Raw genomic sequence first — 26,519 nt, 5'->3', positions numbered from 1 at the left:
CTCTCCCACATCCCAACTGCACATCACTCCCATACCATGTCTCTACTGCCATCATCCCAGAGTGATCCTTATCAGACTGAAAGAGTGAGCACTTCCATTCTCTAGCTCAGTGATCTTCAATGCACATCCCTATGTTTGTAGAATGCACAATTCCAGTGGAAAAACGTGCTTGTGGAGAGGGGTGAGAGTCAAAAAGTGGAATGCTGGTGATAGTGAAGTGGGGGTTAGAAGAAGAAGAAGCAGAGAGAGTAGTGACGCGTGATGAGGGGGGTTTGAGAGAGTCTGGAAATACAGACTGGCAGCATAGGATAAAGGGCATTGAGAGAGAGAGAGAGAGAGAGAGACTTGGGGATATGATGTAATTAGCATATACTAGTTAGCAGTATCACAACCCTGCATGGGAAACTATTTGTTAGCTCTCATTCAGCTATTCTAGAGCCAAAGTGGCCCCTTTGCTGTAGGTCAAACTTGTGTTACAGATGCTGGAAGTTGTAGTAAGTTCAAGTCAAGGAACCAACTCAGAAACTAAAGTATAGGTGTGTCTCCCCTCCCCTTAACCCTTTTTTTCTTTTAATATCACCCCTTAATGGAAATGTTCCTTCCTTCTATTGACATTGTCATTATGATACAAATGACATAACAAAAGCATTAGACCATTATCAAAACTGGGAGATACTAATTCATCTGGTACTGTGTCACTATTGATAGGTTATTTTAATTTTGTGAATGCCATAGATAAAGGGTACCTTTCATTCCACAGACATTGTTTTGCTAAGAGATGAATATTGTAGACCGAGGGAAGTATTCATTTGGTAGTCATTATGTCCCTATGGGATAATGACATAGATAAAGGAAACATTCACTCTATAGATATTCTGTCACACAGGATGAATACTGTAGACAAAGAAAGCATTCATTCTGTTCACATTGTGTTCTCCACGGACAAGCAGGATGAGTCAGCTACGTGTAGGTGACGTCAACCAACGGTGCCTAGTGGACGGAACTGCTCTCCCTTAGCTCTGAGAGACCTTTGAATTGGGATCTCTCTGAGCACGTGTGGACAGCCACACCTGATCAACTCTCAGTCTCTAGAATTCACCCAGCCTCAAAGGATTGTTTTTCTATTGCTTTCCCTTCTACCATGTTTTTGGCATCTACTCACCAGGAATGGAAAATGGCAGACCTGAAACCAGGATTTAAAAAAATACCCAGCCTGTAACAAATGCAAGAGCTCATTGGGTACACATGAGCTCCGCATGCTCTGTCTTGGGGCCTCCCACCTCATGGAAGCTTCTACCATCTGCAGTCAAATGTCCTCCTGGACCAGAAAACACTGATACAGGGCCTTACAGGACTTTCTCTAGTGCACAGAAGCTACACATCCAGCCCTCTTCATTGTTCCAGGTCACTCATGCCTGGCTCTAGACCCAGAAACTCAGGTCACCATGTCAGCAAGAACTCTGCTAACCCTGCTTTCCTGCTCTCTCTGTGCTGACGCTCTTGCTCAACCCTCAGCACCAATAGGGTCTAACCTCCAGGTTTCTCTTTCTATAATGGGGAAAGCCTCAGACACTCGCTGGATCCACTCCCTCAAAGAAAAGCACTCTCTCCGGTGCCAGGGAATCCCTCCGTCAGGCTGGCACTGAATAGGCACAGTTCTAGCTGAGAAGACCAGGCATCCACAGTTACATGGAGGCCACCCAGAGAGATTGCTCCCAAACTGTGGCCCAAAGTAGATCCTCATATAGTAAATAATTACCAGCCAATTTCAAAGCTTCCCTTCATTTTGAAAGTGGTAGAGAAGCTTGTTTCAGCCCAGTTTCTACGATATCTGGATGATATTAAAGCATTACAACCAAAGCAGATTGGTTTTCGTGCTGGACATAATACTGAACATGTACTTCTAGGCCTCACTGACTTCAATCTATATAATTTGGATAGAAGTAAGAATGTTCTCTTACTTTCTATAGACCTTTATGCCGTATTCTATTTAGTAAACCATTCCATTCTCCTTCAGAAGTTATCTGACCTCCACATTTCAGGAATTGCGTTTTTTGTTTGTTTAAATCTTACTTATTTCATTGTTCCTTCAAAGTGCATTGGTCTAATTCTTTCTCTTCCATCTATAACCTGTCTTGAGGAGTCCACCAGGTCTCCATTTTGGGTCCAATACCTTTCAATATTTATCTGGCTTCTTTAGTGCTACTGCTACAGTTACGTATTAGGTTTTACATTTTTTATTTATGCTGATAATATGAGCACCCCTCCTTCCCTTCCCCCGCACCTCTAGTTGAAGTTGTTGCTCGGCGGTGGTCAACAACATGCTCCTTGCAAGCCCATCTGCTCTCCCTCTGACGTCACTTCCTCTCCGTGGCACCCGGAAATGACATCAGCAGGAGAGCCGACGGGGTCGGGAAGAGCATGTTGACCGCTGCAAACAATTTCAATTAGAGGTATGGGGGGCACACGTATAGAGAGGAGGAATGGGCAGAGATGGGGGGGTTGAAAAGAGGAGGGAACCGCCCCCTCACTCTTACTACACCACTGCATACAAGAACTTAAACTCAAGACTTCAACTCAAAAAACTTATTCCATCTGAAGGACAGATTTATAGAATTGAACATGAGCCTTACGAGGCATCTTCCACCCAGTCTTCGTTTTCCAGAATGGCTTCAATGTGAGGATTTGTTATCACCACATCGTCCAGTTCCAGCTCTGAGGGCTCTGACTGCGTTTCCATCGCACCAATGAGATCCACAGTTGGCCTGGAGAATGAAATCAAGCAGTTACAAAAATTGAAGTCCCAGTGCTTCTACAGCGCATTCTCGCTATTTCCAGGGGTTAAGGTTCTTAGAAAAGCCTGTGAATAGCAAAAATGCGACTACAGAACCACTGATGCTATGATTACTCTTTACTATTATTTAACATTTCTATAGTTCTGAAAAGCATGTAGTAGACGGTCCAGCTTACAATCTAGTTTGGACAGGCAGACAGGACATACAGAGACTGGGGAGTTTCTCACAGAGAAAATTATAGGATGGATGTAGGTAATTTTATGGTGAGTAGGAGAGTTAGGAGTTCATAGCAGCCTCAAAAAAAGTGGACGTTTAGCTTGGATTTGAATACTGCAAGAGACGGAGCCTGACGTAATGACTCAGGCAGTCTGTTCAATGCGAATGGTGCAGCAAGATAGAAGGAACAGAGCCTGGAGTTGGCAGTGGAGAAGGGTATGGATAAGAGGGACTTGCCCGATGAATGGAATTCATAGGGGGAGCATAGGGGAGATAAGTGAGGAGAGATATTGAAGGGCTACAGAGTGAATGCACTTGTAGGTCATTAAGAGGAGTTTGAATTGTATTCAGAAATGGATGGAGAACTAATTAAGTGGCTTGAGGAGAAGGGTAATGCGAGTATGGTGACTCTTGTGGAATATAAGTCATGAAGCAGAGTTTTGCATGGATTGGAGGGGAAGACCTGAGTAAGTTGTAGTAATCCAGGGGTCTTAAAGTCCCTCCTTGAGGGTCGCAATCCAGTCGGGTTTTCAGGATTTCCCCAATGAATATGCATGAGATCTATGTGCATGCATTGCTTTCAATGCATATTCATTGGGGAAATCCTGAAAACCCGACTGGATTGCGGCCCTCAAGGAAGGACTTTGAGATCCCTGCAGTAATCTAAGCAAGAGGTGATAAGAGCGTGGATAAGAGTTTTGGTAGTGTGCTCGGAAAGGAGAAGTCAGATTTTGGTAATATTGCAGAAGAAGCGGCAACAGGCTTTTAGCACTTTGTTGGATCTGAACAGAGGAGAGAAAGGAGGCAAAGATGACCCCAAGGTTCTGAGCTGACAAGACAGGGAGGAGGAGAGTGGTGTTCACAGAAATAGAGAAGGGGGTAGGGGGTTGGAGGGAGATTGGTTTAGGTGGAAAGATAAAGAGCCTGTTCATAGCCATATTCAATTTTAGATGGGAGACATTCAAGCAGCAATGTCAGACAGGCAGGCTGAGACTCGGGCCTGGGTTCCTGTAGAGATATTTGGTGTGGAGGGGTAGATCTGGGAGTCATCATCATAGAGGTGATACTGAAAACCATGGGAGGAGGTCAGTGAACTGAGGGAGTGGGTATAGATGGAGAAAAGGAGAGGTTCCAAGAAAGAATCCTGAGGTACATCGATTGACAGTGGGATAGCAGTGAAGGAGGATCTCCCATTGCATATACTAAAAGTACAGTGGGAGACCCTATGAGAAAAGGGGGTTAGGTTCCTGTGCGACCCTGCATATTGTACAATTTTGCTGCTTAACACCATAAAATCATCATTTTGTATATCCTTCTTGTAAAGAATAGTTTGATTATTATATTCTGCATCTGACTGTGATTATGTAAACCGTATAGATAACATACGGTATATACATTTTTAAATAAATTATAAATGTATTTTATACACACTTTTTTCCCCCCTAAAAACAATCTTTTTGGTGTAACAATGCTCATGCATAGCTCTACAGATATTTTCATCCTCACGGGAAAACATTCTGCATGACTGTGAATAAAGGATTACGCTTTATTTTGCATGAATAAGCGAATTTGGGAATATGGAACACGTGGATAACAAGAACACACTATACCACAATTCCTTTCTGATTGTGCAAGCACTGAGAGAGGGATTCAGAGCGGGGTGGGGAGAAGGGAGGGTTGCTCTCTGAACTGCTGCGGTCATGCCCGCACTTTAAGGCTAGGTTGGGGGGAGAAGCGACTTGCTGTGGTTGTTAACACTTCTTCAGAGTTGTGACCCTCAAGTGTTGGCCCCTTGCTCACCTCTTCCATCACTGGCTTCTAAATCTAAATGGTCCACAAGGCTATATAGAAAACTTGACTGGACTAACATCTGCCATTCAGGTCACACCTTCCTTCTACAACTCAAGATCAGCCCAGCGCTGCAAACTGACCCTCCCCTCGCCACATCAAATCCAGAAAAAAATCTCTCTTCGAGTCTACCTTCGAGGTCTAAGGTCCTAAGATTTGGAACTGCCTTCCAGTCTGCTTGTGACAGATGCTCTCCTACCTTTAATTCAGAAATCACTAAAAACACATTTATTCTCACTGTAATCCAGGACTTGAACTCGTTATTGTCTGATCCTTGATGTTATTGTATGAATTCTTATTTAGCTTGTTGTAAGCCGCAATGATTCCTTGCTGATATTTGCAGGGTATAAAAATTCTCTTTGGCATTTTTATTACTTTGGTTCCTTTAGATTGGAATGCACACAGATCTAATCTCGCTAGGAGTTCAAATAAATTAAAACTTACATTTCCTTCCCTTAGGGGTAAAAATAGAACTTTCAAAAGATTCAGCCACTCTTTCATTTTCAAATTAACTGAGCTCTGGAATGAGTTACCGCTTTCACTTAGAAGTCTAGGCCCCTTCGTTTTATTTCAGAAAGCTCTGAAAACTTTCTTGCTTACTAAACACTTTGGAAACTAAACCATTCTAGATTACATTCTTCTTCCATATTTAAGTACTATACGTACATTATTGTAAACCGAGTCGAGCACCTTTTGGTTGACGACCTGGTCTATAAAATTCAGGTTTAGTTTATAAGAAATGGAGATGCTGCGAAAGACTTGTTCCCAGTCAACATTCCCGCTAAACGGCTTTGAGCCTCACAGAAGCCACCGGTGTTCCTGCAAAGACTAGCAGGAATATACAGATTACCAAGTTCAAGATCCAGTAGAAAAATCCCTGTAGCAAGTTCTAGAAATGTCTGACATATTTTGGCAATCAACCTGCATCAGGAGCACATATGAAAACCTGAAGAAACCACAATGGAGGACTGATAGGCAACTCCTAAAGATCACAGCTGATCGGTTCACTTTGGAAAACAGGCTCAAATGAAGCAAAATTAAGAATGCTCAGAGTTCCCAGTTCAAACCACAGCTAAAATATGGTAATAAATTAGGTTGGGGCTTTTTTGGATAGCTCGCAGGGTTTGACTATTTCCCACTCTAGGTTTTATACTGGTTGCGGTACGGAGTCTGCCTTGGTATGATGCCCCATGATGCTTTGCAGGTCTGAACTGGGGGAACTGATGTTGACGTTGTTTCTTACGCTCTGTTTGCAATACGTCACAAGTGTTCAGCTCAAGGTTGCCCGATAAATTTACTATTGGCCCCTGAGGAAGGCGATGGTGTCGCTGAAACTTGGATCTTAGTCGGGACTTTGTTTCTAGCATTTTTAGGACTCATCATTACTATATGGTATAAACTGTTAATAAAAGACATTGTGACCACAAGTTGGATCTGACATTCCCAGTGCCACTGCCTTATCTAATCTCTGCCTTGTCTCCAGGCCATCTCCTTCCCTGCCAGCCCTGTAGTAAGAACTTAAGAATAGCCTTACTGGGTCCAACCAATGGTCCATCATGCTCAGTAGCCTGTCCTCATGGTGGCCAATCCAGGTCACTAGTACCTGGCAAAAACCCAAAGAGTAGCAACATTCCATGCTACTGATCCAGGGCAAGCAGTGGCTTCCTCCATGTCTTTCTCAATAACAGACTATGGACTTTTCCTCCAGGAAATTGTCCAAACCTTTCTTAAAACCAGCTACGCTATCTGTTCTTACCACAGCTACGCTATTTGCTCTTACCATCTTTTTATCCTCCCCTGTCCCCCAAAGATCTGGCACCCTTCTTCCATGCCCCCCTGAGGTTTGATAACTCCCTATTCCCTTCTCCCTCCCCTCCCTCCCTCACTTGCTCTTTCTCTTTGTCACCCCAACACACACACACACCATTGGCAGTGCAGCCTTCACAACTCGCTGCTCTTGTCGGCGTCAGGCCTTTCTCTCTGCCAGGTCCCACCTACTTCCTGTTTCTATGAAGGCAGGACTCAGCCGAGAGGAAGGCCTGACACTTGCAAATGGAGCGTGTTGTGAAGGCTGCCGCTGCAGAGACATTCCCCCTTATTGGCCTGCACTGAATCCGTGAGTCTGACTTTTTCCAAGAATTAATAGATTTGAATCGATTCAGCTAAAGTGAATCGGGAATCAGGCAGCTCTAGAAGAGACAGTTGAGAGGGGATATGACAGAGGTCTATAAATTAGTGGAGTGGGATGGGTAGAAATGAAATTACTTCTTTACTCTTTTCAAAAATACAATTAAAAGGCACACAATGAAGTTACTAAGTAAAAATGTTAACATAAAATGGAGAAAATGCGTAATTAAACTTTGTAATTTGTTGCCAGAGAATGTGGTAGAAGGTGTTAGCTTAGCAGGGTTTAAATAAGGTTTGGCTAATTTCTTAAGATTCCATAAGCCGTTATTAAGATAGACTATTGCTTATTCCTAAGCAGCATAAAATCTGTTTTACTTTTTTGGGATCTTGTGACCTGGATTGGCCACTATTAGAAACAGGATATTGGGCCTAGCCCCCAGCACCTGAGCAGGACTGCACCATCTTAACCCTTGCTTCAGGCCGCAGATTGCTTTGAGCCACAGCTCCTTGCAACCCTTCCACTTACTTTGTTCCAAATTGGTGCAGGAGGTCTTTGCTTCTGCAGTATCGCTGTCGGCAGACGACCACCAGTGCCACGAAGGAAGCCAGGAAGATGGTGGCCAACACGCCAATGGCCACAATCACGACCGTTTCCATAGCAGATATTACCAAAGCTTCCAGCACTGCTTCAGCTGAGAGGCTGCTTCAACAACACATCTTACCTGCAGTGAAAAAGGGAGGAATGTGTTGAATAAAAGGAAAAAGGTATTAAATCAATTAGAGCTGTACTGAATAGTATATTATACTATTCAGCCGAATATAAGAAATTTAAAAAAAGAAGCAACGTGAAATCAGAGATCAAGATCACAGGAGTTAGCCAGGCTGACTCCCATGGTTGGCGCTGAGCCCAGCTATTCAATGCTGGGTCATTTCTGGTGATTGGCATTGGATATCTGGTCTCTTTTTGGCCACTAAACACTTAGCCAGCTAAAATTGATATTATGGTTTATCAATCTTGTTGTACCGCTCGTTCATTTCACTTGTCCAAGCGGTTTACATGATACAATCAAATAAAAGCAAACTAAAAAAAGAACTCCAGTGTTAGATAGAATAGACCTGACTCAAGTTTATAGCGGCCAAAGATTTAAGCAGCTCGATTTGGTCACCAAAATTAACCGGCTAGCGCTTTAAATTTTGCAGATAGCCAGCTATCAGCTAACTGCTAATATTTAGCGACCATCTCAGTATTAGGACTTAGCCGGCTCAGTGTTATTTAACCAGCCAGGAGCCGTTCCTGGCTGGTTAATTAGAGCTGAATATCAGGTGGCAAGTGTTTATTTCAGTAGGATTTAGCACAGTAGTCAGTGGCTTAGCGAGAATAGGAGGCGCCAAGGGGGGTGGTGGTCCCGCCCTCTTCTCCACCCACTGCTCCTTCCCCGCCCACCCCACTCCCCATCGTGCGCCCACCTTCCCTTCCCTCCCTACATCTTTAACTCTTTGCTAGCGTGAACAGCATCTCCAACCTGCTGCCTGCGCCATCCTTGGCTCTTCCTCTGATGTCACTTCCTGGTCCTGTAACAAGGAAGTTACTTCAGAGGGGGAGTCGAGGCCGGTGCACGTAGCAGTTTGGAGATGCTGCTCGCACTGGTGAAGAGCCAAAGAAGTCCGGGGGGGGGGGGAAGAGGAGGAGAGGTGCTGGTGCCTCCACTACGATGATGCTTACCCCTTACTATGCCACTGTATTTGAATTTAAATCACTATTCAGCCAAATACAAATAACATAATTGGGGCTCAATTGAATGAAGTACAGGCAGTCCCTGAGTTACAGATGCCTGACTTAAGTCCGACTTGTATTTAAGAATGCAGTCGCAGCTTCATTTGATTTCACTGAGCAGTATTTCCAGTGGCAGAGACCCCTACACTTATCCCATAGCAGATTCAGGAATGACGCTGGGCCACATTAAGAACAGTGTGTGGTTGTACCTTAGAGGGAACACTGGACTAGGGACAAGTTGGCCCTTTTGTCAGCTGGGAGCAGAGGTAAGCAGCAAGAATCTTTCAATCTACAAGTTCTGAGTTACATACAAATCCGACTTAAGAACAGCTTTAAAAATGTAACTCGTTCTTAACCCAAGGACTGGCAGTACAGTAATAATCAAGCCATTGTGACATCACTGTTGAAGTTGGCTCTTAGGCATTGGTGGAATGAGGCATTATGACATCACAATCTCAGCTCTGGAATGTTGCTACTTAAGAAGGTGGTTGTGGTTTCATTTGATTTCACTGAGCAGTATTTCCAGTGGCAGAGACTCCTTCCTACACGTCTCCTGTAGCTGATTCAGAAATGACGCAGGGCCGCATTAAGAACAGTGGGTGGTTGTGCATGCTGGACCTTAGAGGGAACACTGGTAGGGACAGTTGGCCCTTTTGCCAGCAGAGGTAAGCAGCAGGAACCTTAAGTTCTAAGTTACATACAAATCTGACTTAAGAACAGCTTTAAAAACTGCTTGTACAAATATTTGGTACATTATAAATAGCAAAATAATATCAGTGACGCATGTTCTGAGAGGAATAGGAGAAGCCAAAGACTTGTTTCCATAGTGAGCTAGGATTTTATAGTCAGGGCAGGTTCTTTCCACAATCAGTTTTCTCTTTTCTGATTATAATATGTCTCTCCTACATAAGAGTCACCCTAGGGGGTCTCACCAAGGGTCCATCTAGCCCAGTATCCAGTTTCCAACAGTGGTCAGACTAGATCACAAGAATTCCAAAGAGTAGCCAGATCCTATGCCAGTTAATCAATCGGTGACTTTCCCTAGGCCTACCTAAAACAGTATATGGATTTTTCCTCCAGGAATTTGTCCACACCTTTTCTAAACCTAGTTATATTATCTGCTTTTTACCACTTGCACTGGCTTAACCGTACACTGAGTGAAACAATCTTTTCTCCTATTTGTTTTAAAAGTGCTATTCCTTAACTTTGTGGGAACAATTGATTCACTTTGACCTGTTCCACTCCACTCAGGCTTTTCTAGACCTCAGTCCTATCCCTTCTTGAAGCTGAAGAGACCTAATAACCTCTTTAACCTTTTCTCATATGAGAATTGTTGTATCTTTGTAATCATTTTGCTCACCCTTCTTTTTTTTTTTTTTTAATTTACAAGTTCCACTTCATCTTTTTTTTAAGATGTGGTGACCAAAATTACACACGGTACTCAAAGTGTGGTCTGACTATGGAGTGATGGTATTCTTTGATTTATTCTCTATTCCTTTCCGAATAATACCTAACATTGTTTGGTTTATTGGCTGCTGTAAATTAAGGTATTGTCCACAATTACCCCTAAATCATTTTTCCTTAATGGTGACTCTTATCATGAAAGCTAGCATCATGTAGCTATAATTTGGATTATTCTTCCCAATGTGCATCACTTTGCACTTGTCCACATTCAATTTAATCTATCATTGGGATGCTCAATCTTTTATCCTCCCAAGGTCTTCCTGCAGTTTCAAGCAGTCCTCATGCAATTTCACAGCTCTGAATAGTTTCATGTCATCTACAAATTTGATCACCTCACTCACTGTTCCCATTTCCAGGGCATTTTTAAATATCTTAAAAATCCCTAGTCCAATACAGATCCTTGTGGCACTCCACTATTTGCTTCCCCTATTGAGCAAATTGGACATTTAACCCTACTCTAGTAAACTACCTAGCTTCTACCTCTTACTGGAAGAGGCCAGAATGTCCAGTTAGTCAGATAGTGTTTGGCTTGCTGTGAGGGAGTAAGAGGTTCTCCCTCACCATGGCTGCCAGTGTACCTTGGGCAGCAGAGGGTACTAGACCAAATTTAGGTGGACTTCAGGTCTCAGGAGGCACATTGGGAGAGTGACGAAATCCTGCTGAGGCAGAAGGAGCAGGGCTCAGCCAGGAAGAAGGATAAATGCCCTAGCAGCCTAGGTGAGGTCCCAGAGGGAGAGGTCCCTAAGAGAAGAGGTCACTAGGAGAGGCCCTGGAAGAAAGGAAGTGGCCCTGGAATTTGGATTTCCCCTTGCATGTGTGTATGGAAGTTAAGAGAAATCAGCCAAGGTAGGACAAGCTGTAACTTTGTCTATATGAGAATTCTATTTAGGAGGTCTGGAGGGAGCCATACCTGAGTTTGACAACACTGCAAATAGATATATGTATTGAGGGTTTGAGGACTGAGTAAAGCTGGGCTCTGAACTTAAGAGACACTAATCTTTATTTGCTATGCCAGAGAAATGATAAGGATCAGCCTTTGGTTCATAAAGGTTTCTGTTTCATCTTGTATCCTTGTCTGTGTTTTATAAAGGGCCTGCTTCCCCACCACTCATACATACACACTATCACACCTGCCTACTACTGAGGTCAGACAAGAGGCATTATTTTGTGGCATCGAGGAGCAGTCTAATGGTTAATGCAGTGGGCTGAGAACTAAGGAAAGTGGGTTCAATTCCCACTGCATCTTCTGACCCTCTTCTGACTTAACTCTCCACTGCCCCAAATACAAACTAAGTACCCATATAAAAAAATAGAGCCATAGTAGTCTCCACAGGAGGCTTTTATGCCGATGAGGTTCTCCGCCTGAACACCTTAGCCACAGCTGTGGCGGTGGGAGGGCTTTGTCTGAGGCTTTTCCTCCCTGTGGGGCTTTTTTAGCTCATGTTGTAGTTTCTTTTGCCTTCCACAGAATCCACGTGAAAGTGTTTACTATTAACTACTTGGATTGAACCATAGAAAGGCAGTATATTGTATCAAATTCCATTCACTTCTTTCACTTTCTATCCCTGACACTTGTTTAAACATTCATTTAAAATGCTTTTAATCGAATCGAATCAACAATTTGAGTCTCTCTGTGCCTGATTAGGTTCAAGGTGACGTACAATTCAAGTGATATACAAAATGCATAAAAGAGTACAATAGAAGAAGACAGCATGTTAGGTGGAGACAGAAGGACATACAAAGGAGGCGCCTTAGGCACCTGGGCCAACTGGAATCTTAGGCCTCTCTCCCAGTGCATTCTGGGATGGTCTGGAAGTGGTCTAAGATTCTGATTGGTCAGATCTCACTGAACACCCCCGAGGGGTGGGGGGGGGTTTCTGGCACGAAGGACTGGGAAAGGGGATAGTCTCGGAAGTAACCTCAGAAAATACTTTTTCACAGAAAGGGTAGTGAATGCATGGAATGGCCTCCTGGTGGAGATAAGAAGTGTACCTGAATTCAAGAAATCTTGGGACAAGTATGTTGGATCTCTAAGGAAGAGGAAGGGATAGTATATGGCATGGTTAGGAGTGTACCTGCTGTGGATCTCTGAGGATTGGTTGGATGAACTAAGTGATATCATTGGCAAGCTCTAGCAAAGATGCCTTACCTTTTCAGGACTTCTGCTGAAGCCCCTTCATTCCAACATATAAGAAGTATCCTTGCCCAAAGGGGCTAGTCCCTCTCCTTTGGAGTACCAGCGGAGCGAGGAATAAATTATAATAGTCAGAAATCATGGGGAAAAGGAAGGGAGGACTGAAGAAAGCGATGACTCCTGTAGTGGCGGGAGTGGTTCTGCTTTGGATGTCATTTCCTGCCCCCCTCAATAGAGGAACTTAAGGCCACCAAGGAGGTGAGCCCATTAGCTTCTCCAGTTTCTTTGGATGCTGGGGAGAAGTTGAAAAGTGGAGAATGAGTTTCTTCGGTTCAGGTACCCGCAGTAGTACCATTTGTATATAATTTACCACAAACTGTATCAGCTTCTGACAGACCACAAGAAATGTCCTTGAAATACGTTTTTCATTTGATTTCCAGGATGGATAAGAATTTGCAGGACAATCTTGTTAAATGTAGTAAGTTCACAGAAGAGACAGCCATGGCATGACACCTGACTATGTAGCAAAGAAACTCCTAATATACCACTCTCAGCAGTCCCTCCGTTCGTAATGGGAACTCAAGACGTTCCAACCCTCCAGCAAACAGCCTCCACTGGGAGACAGCCCAAAAGCGATCATATTCCTGTAGAATACCTAAATTATGGAATCAACTCCCTCCTGCCTTTAGGGCAATTGATTACCTACTGACCTTCCGGAAAGCAGTAAAGATGCTTCTTTTCATGGACTGGATCAATTCTGGTCTCAAACTTTGACAGACCTTGCTTCGACGTACCTTACCTCAGAATACCTGTGCCTGCTAACCAGTTTTTCTACCGTTCACTGCAGATATGTTAATACTCATTTGTGACTCTGATTTATTTTCTTAGATTCTGCAAAGCATGTGTTCTTAGTCACATTCTCTAGAAGTTGTAAGTTATTGATTCTATAGCTTTGTGTCTTTGATCCTGTAGCACAGGGGTCCCCAAAGTCCCTCCTTGAGGACTGAATCCAGTCGGGTTTTTAGGATTTCCCCAATGAATATGCATGAGATCTATGTGCATGCACTGCTTTCAATGCATATTCATTGGGGAAATCCTGAAAACCCGACTGGATTCGGCCCTCAAGGAGGGACCTTGGGGACCCCTGCTGTAGCATGTTATTATAAGAACATAAGCATCGCCTCTGCCGAGTCAGACCATAGGTCCATCGCGCCCAGCAGTCCGCTCCCGCGATGACCCCCCCAGGTCAATGACCTGTAAGTTATCTCTTTCTTAAAACATTTTGTCGTGTATGGTATCCCTCTAATTATACCCTTCAATTCCCCTTTGCCTTCAGGAACTCATCCAGTCCCGTTTTGAAACCCACAATCGTACTTTGCTATCTGTATCTGTAACGTACGTATCTCTGTTCCTGAAAACTTTGTGTATGTGTCCTTGTAACCCGTTCTGGGCTCCTGGGGAGGACGGACTATAAAAATGAATAAATAAATGCAAGGAATAAGACTCAAAGATCTTACAATCAAAGAAAGAAATGGATAAGATTGGGTTACAGACTTCCCGTTGTCAGTCAGCCACAAAGGATAGTGTAATGGTTCATTTGCAGTTAGAAGCCTTTGAAAATTGTTCCAGGTCTTCTAACTTGAGGTTATTAAAGTTACATATTACTCATGCTCTCTTCCCTCTAGAAACGCTTAAGAAGATGCTTAAGAAGTACTTCAATGAGATTCTATTACTGAAATTTGAAGAGGGAAGAGTGAAAAGTGCTCCTTCTATATCTAGGAAGTTGAGATCTAAGAGGCTGAGGGTGGAACAGATGTATTAAATTCACCAGATAGCTTAGATCTTACAAATCTTTTGGAATCCTCCCAAGAAAATATTTTGAAAAGAGTTACAGTACATTAGTGATCTCTATTTCCTCATCTGAACACAAGTTGTTAGTTTTGAAAAGCTTTTCTCACAAAATAAAACAGGAAAAAAAAACCCCGGTGCCTTTCTGTGGTCAGACAATATCAATGTTCCCTGATGTTTCTAGACCTACCCAATTGAGACGGAAGACTTTCCTTCTCTTGAAATCAAAGTTTTGACTGCTGGGGGACTTTTATTTATTTATTTTTATTCCCTTGCATATATCTACTGTAGTTACATATGAGAACAAATCTTATATATTCTTAGATCCTACCCACTTAGAAAGCTTTCTTCAGGGTAAAATGGATACAATTATTTTCTTTTTTTTCAGGTTGTATTGGTTTTGGAGATTTAAAAAAAAATGTGTTTTCTGCTAATGTAGCATTATGAAAACTTAATTTTAAAAAAAGAAGAATTAGAAGAGGTTCACAGAGTGACCAAAATGATAAAGGAGGTGGACTCTTCTTATATGAGGAAAGGCTAAAGGGGTTAGGGCTCTTCATAAGAACTGCCATCTCCGGATCAGACCCATGGTCCATCGAGTCTGGCGATCCGCACAGGCGGAGGCCCAGTCAGGTATACACCTGATGTAGTTGTAATCACCCATAACCCTCTATGCCTCTCGTAAGGAGATGTGCATCTAATTTGCCTTTGAATCCTAGCACAGTGGATTCCTTAATAACCTCCTCTGGGAGAGCATTCCAGGCGTCCACCACTCGCTGTGTAAAGCAGAACTTCCTGACATTTGTCCTGGACTTGTCCCCCCTTAGCTACAAACCATGTCCTCTTATCCGTGTCACGTTGGACAATGTGACACGGAAAAGAGACAGCCGAAGGGGGATATGATTGAGGTCTACAAAATCCTGAGTGGTGTAGAATAGGTAAAAGTGAATCGATTTTTTTACTCTTTCAAAAAGTACAAAGACTAGGGGACACTCAATGAAGTTACAAAGAAAAACATTTAAAACAGATAGGAGAAAATATTTTTCACTCAATGAATAGTTAAGCTCTGGGACTTGCTGCTAGAGGATGTGGAAACAGTGGTTAGTGTGTCTGGGTTTAAAAAAAGGTTTGGACAATTTCCTGGAGGAAAAGTCCATAGTAGTCTGCTATTGAGAAAGACATGGGGGAAACAACTGGTTGTCTAATAAATCCCACTGAAGGGTATTTAAAGGAGATCGTAGAGCAAAATGGTCTCAGTAACCAGCTTGGATAAAGATAATTCAATCCCAGGATATTACAATCCAATGCCAAGTCATTCAAGGCTTAAGATTTCCATCACTGACCAAATTACCTCCACCTCCTAATTTGTGTAAACCAATTTTTACTGTATCATAAGTTAATTATTTTTTACTTATCTTAAAGTGTGCAGAGTATTGACAAGCCTGACGGGGCCTGTTTCGCCGCTAAACATTTTCAAGGGTTCTCAGGTCACTTTATTTTGACATTCCGCCTCACTTGGGGCTGTTTATTTCTGCTGCGAGTCCCAAGTGAGGCGGGATATCAAAATTAAGTGTCCTGAGAGCCCTTGTCAATACTCTGGACACCTGGAATGCGCTTCCAGAGAACGTAATAGGGCAGAGTACGGTACTGGGGTTTAAGAAAGGATTGGACAGTTTCCTGCTGGAAAAGGGGATAGAAGGGTATAAATAGAGGATTACTGCACAGGTCCTGGACCTGTTGGGCTACCGCGTGAGCGGACTACTGGGCACGATGGACCTCAGGTCTGACCCGGTGGAGGCATTGCTTATGTTCTTATGTTCTCTGCACACTTTAAGATAAGTAAAAAAATAATTAACTTATGATACAGTGGTTTACAGAAATTAGGAGGTGGGGATAATTTGGTTAGTGATGGAAATCTTAAACCTTGAATGACTTGGCATTGGATTGTAATATCCTGGGATTGAATTATCTTTATCCAAGCTGGTTACTGAGACCATTTTGCTCTACGATCTCCTTTAAATACCCTTCAGTGGGATTTATTTTGTATTTGAGGATTGTTCCTAAAGAATCCCACTTATCTTCTGCGTTTCACTGAGTGAAACCACTGGTTGCCCTGGGATTGATTTTATGGAATGCGGCTACTGTTTGGATTTTTGCCAGGTGTTTGTGACCTGGATTTGCCACTGTGGAAAAAGGATAATGGGCTAGATGGCCTTTTTGCGCTGACTCAGTATGGCTATTCTTATGATCGGGGGTTTTTTTCCTTTCTGGTGTGTCAGCATCTGGTTTTTCTTCCAGTCCAATGACACTGTGAGACATTGACATTTACCAGAAGGAAGTATACTTTTTTTTTTTTTTTTTTTAACTTCCTGTTGGCACGAGGGGGTGCTGAAAAGTTCTCGGCCCAACTAACCAACTTCCTAAATTCTAAGTGTTATTTTGCCACTGTAGCTGAAAAGAGTGTTATCTGATTTTAAGTGCCAATTGGCAGAAACAAAATTCTCTGTTTTGACATTGTTTGAGATCATTGATTGAACTATATCCCCATCATTCTCTTCTTGGTTGGCCTGAGAACTTTTCAGCATACCCTCGTACATGGTATTTGGGACCTGGATACTGGGCTTGATGGACTTTCGGTCTGTCCCAAGATTTCTTGAATATGTAATTAAGGGGGTCTTTTACTAAGGCATGCTAGCCAATTTAATGCACGAAAAATGCTAACACGACCATTATATTCTATGGACGCGTTAGCATTTATCGCGCGCTAAATTGGCTAGCGTGCCTTAATAAAAGACTTCCTAAGCAACATTGTCTGCTATATCGATTTATTTTTAATAATGCTATTTTGATATGTGGGGGGTCAATGTTCATAAGAACATAAGAACCGCCATCTCCGGATCAGACCTTCGGTCCATCAAGTCCAGCGATCCGCACACGCGAAGGCCCTGCCAGGTGTACACCTGGCGTAATTCTAGTCACCCATATCCCTCTATGCCTCTCGTAAGGAGATGTGCATCTAGTTTGCTTTTAAATCCTAGAACGGTGGATTCCGCAATAACCTCCTCTGGGAGATCATTCCAGGTGTCCACCACTCGTTGCGTGAAGCCGAACTTCCTGATATTTGTCCTGGACTTGTCCCCCCTTAGCTTCAGTCCATGTCCTCTTGTCCGTGTCACATTGGACATTGTAAATAATTTTTTTTTCCTGCTCTATTTTGTCGATTCCTTTCAGTATTTTGAAAGTCTCGATCATATCACCCTCGCAGTCTCCTTTTCTCAAGGGAGAACAATCCCAGTCTCTTAAGTCGTTCCTCGTATTCCAAATTCTCCGTACCTTTTATTAGCTTCGTTGCTCGTCTCTGCACCCTCTCCAGCAGTTTTATATCCTTCTTTAGGTTGGGAGACCAATGTTGGACACAGTATGTCAAGTGTTCAAAGAGGTTTAACAAGGCAGTGGTGGAGCAAGAGTAGGAGGTGCCCCCTGCAACCTCATCTCCGCCCTCCACACTCCTTCCTCACCCCACATGCCACACTTAGGCCCTCCGTTCCTATCGTTTATAAATCTTTCCTTAACTGCTTCTGATAATTTCAGCTATACACAGCTGAAACAGTGCAACATGCAGAAAGTGAAAAACTATCAAAGTATCAACTGAAAGAGATAAGATTTTGGACCAACTATTTTGAGGCCCTCGGTATTATAAAGAATGATTCTATACGGTTAAGTGTTCAGCGGTCGCATCCACAACCGCCTTCACCTGCTCCAGCACCGGACACACGCACAAGCTGCGCTGCCTCCAATGGTTACCTTACGTTCTGGAACGTTGCCAGCCTCCCTGCTGTAACCTCACGCAAGCGCTTTCCTGTGTCTGCATGCGATCGGACTCCACCTCACAATCGCGTACAGACACAAGAAAGTGCTTGCGTGAGGTTACAGCGACCGTCAGACATTTAACGCACAAGTTTTCCGTGAAGAATCATTCTTTATAATACCAAGGGTCTCAAAAGAGAATTTGGTGAGCCGCATGGGGCCTGTGAACCGTGAGTTTGAGACCACTGCTTTAGACTGTAAGCCTGGGTACAGGAGCATACTGTATGTATTGTATCTGAATGTAACTTGCTTTGAGCGATGAAGGAAAGGCAAGCTACTGTGGATCTAAATAAAATAGCCTGACAGCCACTTGTGAGAGCGATGGAGTTACCACAGAATGGCTCAGAAAAAAATTGTAAATAAAGACACTGAGAAAGTGGTGAGTATACATTCTGTGCCAACCACAAAACCTCTTGCCATCTGTGTAACATTTTAGCTGTATATTGGATTGGATTATTATGTTTGATATTCCGCTTGCACATCAGTATTAAGCGGTTTACAATACTAATACATGAGAAATGGGGATTACATTTTCCATTAGAAAATTTTCCCTCTCTGTCCCAGTGGGCTCACAATCTATTTTTTTAAATTTTTACATACACTTCTCCCTCCGTATTCGCTGTGATAGGGGATTAACAGAACCGCAAATACTGAAAAACCATGAATAACTTTTTTATATGTTATTTACTGTTTTCTATTAAAAACCATTGTGAATGTGGTAAAACCGTGAATAACATGGTGGGAGACCTGGCCTGTTTCTGAAGGAGAGGCAAAACACGGTGAACAAAGTGCCGGGAATCGGCGATTTTCTCTGTAAATGCTTGGAATCAGCGATTTCTCTATGCAAGTTGATATAATTTGGGGGGGGAGGAGGCAGCAAACTAAAAACTGTGAATAATCGAAACCACAAATGCTGAAACTGCAAATACGGAGGGAGAAGTTTACCACTTATAGCCTAAGTGGTTTACATTCAGGTGCTCAAGTCATTTTCTCTATCTGTCCCAGTGGGCTCACACACTATCTAATGTACCAGGGGCAACGGGGGATTAAGTGATTTGCCCAGGGTCATGAGGAGCAGCAGGGGATTTGAACCCACAACCTCAGGATGCTCTAGCCATTGTGCCACACACTCCCGCATATACCATTGACTGGACAATCCAAGGAAAGGGACTAAAGGAGTCAAGATTTTTAGTCAATCTTTGATTTTTAAATTTTCTCAACTTTGGAATGCTCTTCCGCTTCTTTTAAGGAGTTCTGGTTCACTTCAGTTTTTTTTGTAAATCTTTAAAAACCACTTTATTTGCTAAACGTTTTGAAAATTAATTTTCTTGAAATTCTGTCCTTATTCCTTATGGTTTTTTTCCTGTTAAGTTAACTATTGTAAACCAAGTCGAGCTTTCTTAGAATGATGACTTGGCATATAAAGCCAAGCCTTAGATTAGATTAGATTAGATTAGATTAGATTAGATAGTGTCTATGTAAGAAGTATTTAAATACATGCTAGAGAAATATGAAGAGAAGAAAGAGGTGTACAGTGAATACTATAGGCATACAAAAAGGCAAACTGCGAATGGATACTTGTAGGAGTGCAGTACCCAGAAACTTACCGGGAACTCGGACCCTTCCCTGCAGCGCTGATCACGTATTTACAAGGAGCGTCCCATACCAGGCATTACTTCCGCATAGGCCTTACCGGGAGTCCTGCGCAAACACCTTGGGGAAAGCTCAGCCTTTAACCCCATGACTAATCCAGTCCAAAGACAGAGTAAACACTGGCAGACGGGCGATAGGCTCGGAAGACGTTTCAGCAGTGCAATAATTCTCTGCAGAGCTCCCAAATGATCTGGTTATACGGGAGACTTGGGCTGAGCCTGGTTTTTTTTTTAAGACACACTCCTCCCCGATGCATTATGGTTCTCGTAGTGCCGTCAGACGGAAGGACTACAGCATTGAAAAATATGGGCGTCCAATCTCACTTGCAAAGACTGTGGTCAAAGGAAAAAAATGGCACCGGCTTCAAGTTTCACTGGCACCGTTCTGAAAGAAAGCCCTGGCAGGGCAGGAGCACAGATCTGTCTTTTGATTCCCACAGATGGGGTGACAGGGTTCCATGGAGGAAGTGGAGCTGGACATTCACTAGACTAGCAGGAGCAGGTTATTTTGTGAAAGTGGCGTTGGCCCCTAAGACCATGCATTCTTTTAAATTGACCAGTGCAGGGATTTTGGGCAGGAGTGAAACTGAGCTGGGGGCGGTTGGCTTTCAATAGAGAAGGTCAGTGGTTTAAAACATGCAATACCATACAACCCTAATCTCATATCACATCGCAAATAAAAATAGCTAAAACAACAAAGAAAAATTAAAACAGCAAATTATTACTACTCTATTCATCAAGTTTCAAGTTTATTATGACTTGATATACCACTTTTCATTTCCAAAGCGGTTTACAGCATTACAATTTTAAAAATTAATCAACTTGTCATGTTATCCCAACGCAGCCTGCACGAGGAAACAAAACTCTTTTCGCTGTAATCTGAAGCAATTCTGATCTCTGGCAATTTATTCACAGAGGGAAGAGCTCCAGTAAATGATTCATTCCACATTTACTCCCTTCACATGACTTTCATTGAAGGAACACAAAACCCTCTTGTCAATTGGCTCCGCCCCAAGGAAGTTTAAAAGGTCAGAGCCACTGTCCCAAGATGCTATTATTAAGTTTTGAGGACCCCCTTTGGATTTCTCTTAGGGAAACCTGAAGTACTGCAGGGACTCAATTACTACTGGGAAAGCATGCATAGTGTGTGTGTATGGGGGGGGGGGGGGAATTATTTTGCAATATTGGATCCAGGGGATTCAACTAGGATATTGGAATTGGAGGAATCAATTTCATATACTCTTAGCTTTGAAGGCACAGGATACTCAATACTCCCTCAAGTGTAGGAAAGAGGTTGTTTTGTTTTGGTTTTTTTTCAAGATTTGAGACCCCAGTATACAATCATTGAGTCCCAAGAGCTCAAAGTTTAATTTTGAACACGTATTTGAGAGTGTGGAGGTGACTGAGCCCACCGGATATGGATAGCCTCTGGAAATTTTGAAAAGAGTGGGGGTGGAATTGGGGAGGGGGGTAAGAAGTGGGGAGGTTGAATAGAGTGTGGGAAGCTATAAGAGTCCAAGCATCCTATGCGTTTCATTGGAGTTGAGTTCTTTGGGGATACGCATTGCCAGAGGTTGTGGTAAAAGCGGCCAGCGCAACTGTTTTTAAGAAAAGTTTGGACAAATTCCTGGAGGAAAAGTCCATAGTCTGTAATTAAGACATGGGGGAAGCCTCTGCTTGCCCTGAATTGGTAGCATGGAATATTGCTACACTTTGGGTTTTGGCCAGGTACTAGTGACCTGGATTGACCCCCGTGAGAACGGGCTACTGGCCTTGATGGACCATTGGTCTGACCCAGTAAGGCTATTCTTATGTTTTTATGTAAAGAAATTGGACACAAAAACTGAGGATTTATTTTGTAATTACTTTATATCCGATATGGAAATTTGTGAATTTTGATTTCTTGCTGTAACTTTTTGCTCCTTAATAAAGAAAGATTTAAACAAAGATCAACTACTGCCCAATAGGCAACCAGTGTGATGTATTCAATATAGGGATGACCCTCTGCCTTCTAGAACTATGTGTGACCATATGAGCTGTAGCATTCTAGACCTTTTTTAGTTTTCTCAATAATTTTCTTGGGAACACTTTAGATCAGTGTCCCGCAAATCTTTTGGCACCGGAGCGCACTAAACCCGGTGCCGTGGCCGTAAGGCGTCTGGAAGTGTGCGGATGTCGGCATGGATCACATCGACATCCACACACGCGCGGAGGCCCTGCGGCTGGACCCTGAACCTATTCCTTTGGCAATGGGGGCGAGGAGGAGAGTCGTCAGCGCAGGCCAACAGCCTATAAGTCGTGCCTCTTGCCACGAGAAGCAAGTCCTGTAAGCAGTCAGCCGGCACCTCTCCTCCTTGCCGGTGTCTGACGACACACTTAGAATCTGCCGCAGCACACAGTTTGCGATACACTGCCTTAGATATTTAAAAAAAACTTTCAATAGTTCAGACGAGATGAGGAAGTGACGTCACCGGTCTAAGATGGGTGCTTAGGCACTGAGCTCCAATCGATGCCTGCAAATATCCCACAAAAACGCGTGTTTGAGGTGTGTTGTCAGAGCTCCCTACCTGCTCCTGCATTGGCAGTACAATTGGTGAATGGATGGCGTCCGCAAAAAAAAAAAAAAAAAAAGTGGCTCGCGACAGCACTGTTTCTTGCGCTGGCGAAAAGATTTCGGGCCACATGGTGCGAGGGCGAGCAGCGGAGGCTACAGATAAGTGGCCACAGATAAAGCATCTCGAGAGCCTTGACTGCTTGCCTGGTGCGGACAACATTGACCAAGGCAGATATGAAGGCATGGTTGGCAGAGGTAAAATCTGACACTGCGGCAGTCAGGCTGCAGGTGAAGGAGGCTATTCAAGATCTTAAATAGTTCAGATGAGATAACGCCACTGCTTGGAGAGGGGTAGGGGGCCATAGTCTGACCCAAACTTTCTTAGTCACTGTCACTACCTACTATGCTACTATTATTTTCTCACTTATATACGTTATGTTCTTTATTCCCAAGGTCTTGTTCTTATATACATTTTAGAAAATTATTAAAATCGATACTATTTACAAGATTTTTAGAGAATTAAAAATGGTTAATGCCTAATCTGTAGATTGCTGGGTATTCCCAGTGTCTATCTTTTGTGAACCGCATTGATCCGAGAGGTTTTGCAATCTAGAAATATTATGTAATGCAACGTAATATATAGCGCTGTACATTTTGATATTTAATAGATAGTCCCTGCTCAGAAGAGCTTACATTCTAACTTGGACAGACAGACATGGCATATAGGGGTGGGGATGCAGAACCCAAGGTGAGAGGAGTTAAGAGTTAGGTTCAAGTGTTAGAGTTGAATCAATGAGGATACAACATCAATTCTCCCTTTTTCCTTTCTTGTTTTTTGGTCCTGGATGGCGTCCTGTAGCCATGTTTGTGAAGCAGAATGACACCACTGAGGTGCTTTCTGATAATACAGGTATATTTCATGTTTTTTCTCTTTACACAATATAGTCAATGTATTTTTCAGCACTTATGTGTATGTATGTGTGTATTTGTTTTCCGAAGTTATTATGGCTTTTGCTGCTAGGTCTGTGCAGTGTGTTCACACCCTGAAGCAGCCAAGAATGTGAAATGCTGGCCATCGTAGGGGTGACAGACTATTCCTCACACAGAAAAGCCTTTCATTTGTTAATCTGGAATTTCAGTGGATTTACTTGCATTGCACAGAGCATCAATTTAATTTGTGTATGAGGAGGCTTTTAAAAAAAAATGTCTATGAGGTTTTGTTTTGTTTTTTACCCTGCTATACCTTTCACCCTTCTCTGTGTGCTGGAGGTTGGAATCTGAGGCTTTTTCCTCCTCATTTTTCATTTTATTGGTTGCTCTATTTCTCGGGGCACTTGTAGTGCCCTGTGTCAAGTGTTTGTGATACACTTATGTACCTGCTTTGTTTCTGATGACAAGTAGAAATATATTTGGTTATTACAGTATTTTTCTGCTCTCTTTTGTATTGGTTGCTATAGAGTTGAATCAATAAACATTTAATTATGTATAACATTTATAGCCCATATTATCTAGAAACCTAAGCAGGTTTCAACCTACATACTTAATAAAAGACATCACACAATAGCAGATGATAAAATCAACCATCCAAACTAATATAAAAACTCCCTTCTGGCCATTAAAATCACTTATCCAGGGCTAAGTGACAATATTGAGTGGCACTTATCCAGACAATGCAACTAAATATTACCTGTTAGGGCCGGATTCTCAAAACCTACCGTGACCCTAATGATGGTAGCCAAACCAGTTCCAGCCAGTTTAGTGTGCCAATATTTTACCAGCCGATTATCAGAATATCTCACTAGGAAGGTCTTTTCTCGAGCTTCCTAGTAGACGCCGACTCTGCCGTGCAAATGTAGTCATGAGGATCTTAATGTTAAAATGGTAGCAAATTGGGCTCATTAATATTTAAACGAGCACTCCGGGCGATTCTCTAACATCGCCGGTTGATTCTGTAACTTTGTTGCGCTACATATGTGGGCAAAATTTTGCGGCAGGAGTCTGAGCTGCTGTAGCCTTACTTTCTAATCAGTGCTGAGCGCTGATAGGCTCAGGCACTGACAGGAAAGTAAGGCTTGACAGCTCAGTCCCTCCCCCCCAATAAAAAAGACCCCCCGACACCCCCCCACCACACACACTTTAAACTGAAGAACGGCAGGAGGGATACCCAGTTTGTCCCACTGCTGGAGGTCCTCCGCCCCTGATGGTATTTGTGCAGAGGCTACGAGCCTTGTGGAGGGATGGTATTCAGGTGGTTGCGATCTTCACAGGGAGGGAGGAAGGGTCTGGAGTGTGAGGGCTCCAGGTGGCTTGACATGGGAGGAGGATTGGGAGTGTGGAGGGGTCTGGGTGGCTGAGGCAGGCGTGAGTGGGCATCTCTCCTGCCTCTATTTTTGTTCCGTGGCATTGTTGAGGGGGGGAGGCATCATTATGGAGGCCAGCCTGACTTTTTGGGGGGATGGGGACAGATATTGTGTGTAACACACACACAACATCTGTGCCCATCAAAAAAAAGAAAAAAATATGGCAGAACTGTCAGTAATCTCAAGCCCTTAGCAGCCATCGCTAGATTTAAGGTATGCCCTAGCGATGTTATGGGCATTGATTGGAGGGCTTATTTTAATATTAATGACATTAGTGTACATTGGATTGGCAAATTAGGTCATAGCTAAACCAGTTCAAACTGGTTTAGCGACGATCGTTAGATCGGAGAGTTTAGTGCATCCAGGCCCCTGTCCTGAGTTTTCACAAAATGTCTGAGAGCTTGCCCCTAAAAAAAGAGGTCTCCTGGTATAAAAAAAAGAGAGCATTTTATTTAACTCGAGTCTTTCTAAGTGTTACCTTTGTTTATTTAAGCTGCATTTTTTGGTGCCTGATCAGTCTGAGCCACAACTAGAAGAGAATGTTTTGAAGCAGATCAGCGTCCAGGAATGCTTTAAATTGATAATGGGAGAGCTCTGCTGAGTTTGCTTTCTCCCACACTGCATCCCCGTGTCCAAGGCTGAGGCAGCTTTGTTAATCAGTACAGCTTTCTCAGCCTCCATTAATTAAGGGACTTCTACTGGTCCCAGAATTTTGATGTTGGCCCCTGTGCACATCAAAGAGAATTTCAAAACGTGACCCTCATTCCAGCATTTAAATTCTGAGTCCTAACACAACAAAGAAATGGGCAGAGAGCACAAAGAAATATCCCCCTTTCTCCTCCCCACTAAAAAAAGTTATATCATGCCCTCTGCAGTTAGCTTCTCAGACAGGTGTTAATTAGGGCTTCTGGAGATTCCATACTCCAGTTTTTGTCTTGGTTGTTGCTTTAGGATCAGAGTTGGATTCTTACCTCTTGTGGTTTCCCCCCGGGGACATCCCAGCCTGGATGGAATTGTTCAGCTCCCAAGCTCCAGAGTTGGCACTCCAAGCATTAGAGCTCCAGTGCATGCTGGGATAAAGGAGAGAGATAGAGAGAAGGATGAAGGAATGTCCCCCCTCCCCCTCCTCACCACTCCTCTCTCTCCAGTTTTGGCTTCTTATTAGGGAAACAGCCAGTTTTACAAACTATCGGAAAGTCCTGTTCGCAGTTGCTGCTAGTATTTTTAAGAGCTATTACTCAAGAGCAGTTTATTTACAAAATACATTTACAAAATACAAAGGTAGCAGAGATGCACATTCCAAAAAATATGTTTATTTACTCTAGGACTAGAAGGAAAAAAGCAGCTGTAGCTGCAAAACCTAATCTGGTCACACTTCAGTGATGCAGCAGAGGGAAGGCTGCAAAGCTATTTGGAATGGAGGTATGTCGGCCTCGCAGTGGGAGGGTTGGTGGGGTTCTGTTGTATGGGATGGGAAGGAGGGATGGAAAGATGCTGCACAAGGGGATGAGTGAGAGGGGAGGAAAGATGCTGCACATAGGTGGGGGGGGGGAGAAAGCGCTGCCGGTGGCGGCAAATCGGGGAGTGTCGGGGACATTCGAGAGGGGCTTCTGGGGTGGGGGTATTAATAGTCATGTGTCCTGCCAGGATCTCTGCCTGCCCCTTCCCTGCCCTGCCAGGCTCTGCACCCAACCCCCTACCTGCCCTATGCCCTGTCCCCCCCCTTCTCTCCTGATGTCCCGCAGGCCTCCACCGAGCCTGCCGTATGACCTGGTGAGCCAGGACAGGAAGAATCCCTCCTGTCTCATATCCTGGCCAACTCTCAATTTTTTTAAAACTCCCTCCCCTCCCCCTGCTTACCTTTTTGAACCCCTGGTGGT

At 43.4% G+C, this 26,519-nt stretch overlaps 1 protein-coding gene across 2 annotated transcripts in view; it reads right to left on the bottom strand.

The window, feature by feature from the left end:
- The window catches only part of TMEM98 (transmembrane protein 98), a 50,332-nt gene extending 24,579 nt beyond the window's left edge, over nt 1-25,753 (bottom strand). The window contains exons 1-3 of one of the 2 annotated variants that reach the window (XM_033919322.1): nt 25,611-25,753; nt 7,513-7,708; nt 2,634-2,765 (exon numbers count right to left, since the gene is read on the bottom strand). In XM_033919322.1, the coding sequence (XP_033775213.1) occupies nt 2,634-2,765; nt 7,513-7,643 (263 nt within the window). In that variant the 5' untranslated portion in view covers nt 7,644-7,708; nt 25,611-25,753. Of the gene's footprint in view, nt 1-2,633; nt 2,766-7,512; nt 7,709-19,680; nt 19,912-25,610 lie in introns of those variants that run through there. The other variant, XM_033919323.1, reaches the window with a different exon arrangement.
- Between the last annotated feature and the right edge of the window lie 766 nt (nt 25,754-26,519).

Source organism: Geotrypetes seraphini, chromosome 13 (assembly GCF_902459505.1).
Source record: "Geotrypetes seraphini chromosome 13, aGeoSer1.1, whole genome shotgun sequence".
Classification (NCBI taxonomy): domain Eukaryota; kingdom Metazoa; phylum Chordata; class Amphibia; order Gymnophiona; family Dermophiidae; genus Geotrypetes; species Geotrypetes seraphini.
Note: the sequence above shows the minus strand (reverse complement) of the source record. Positions and strands in the feature narration are given on the sequence as shown.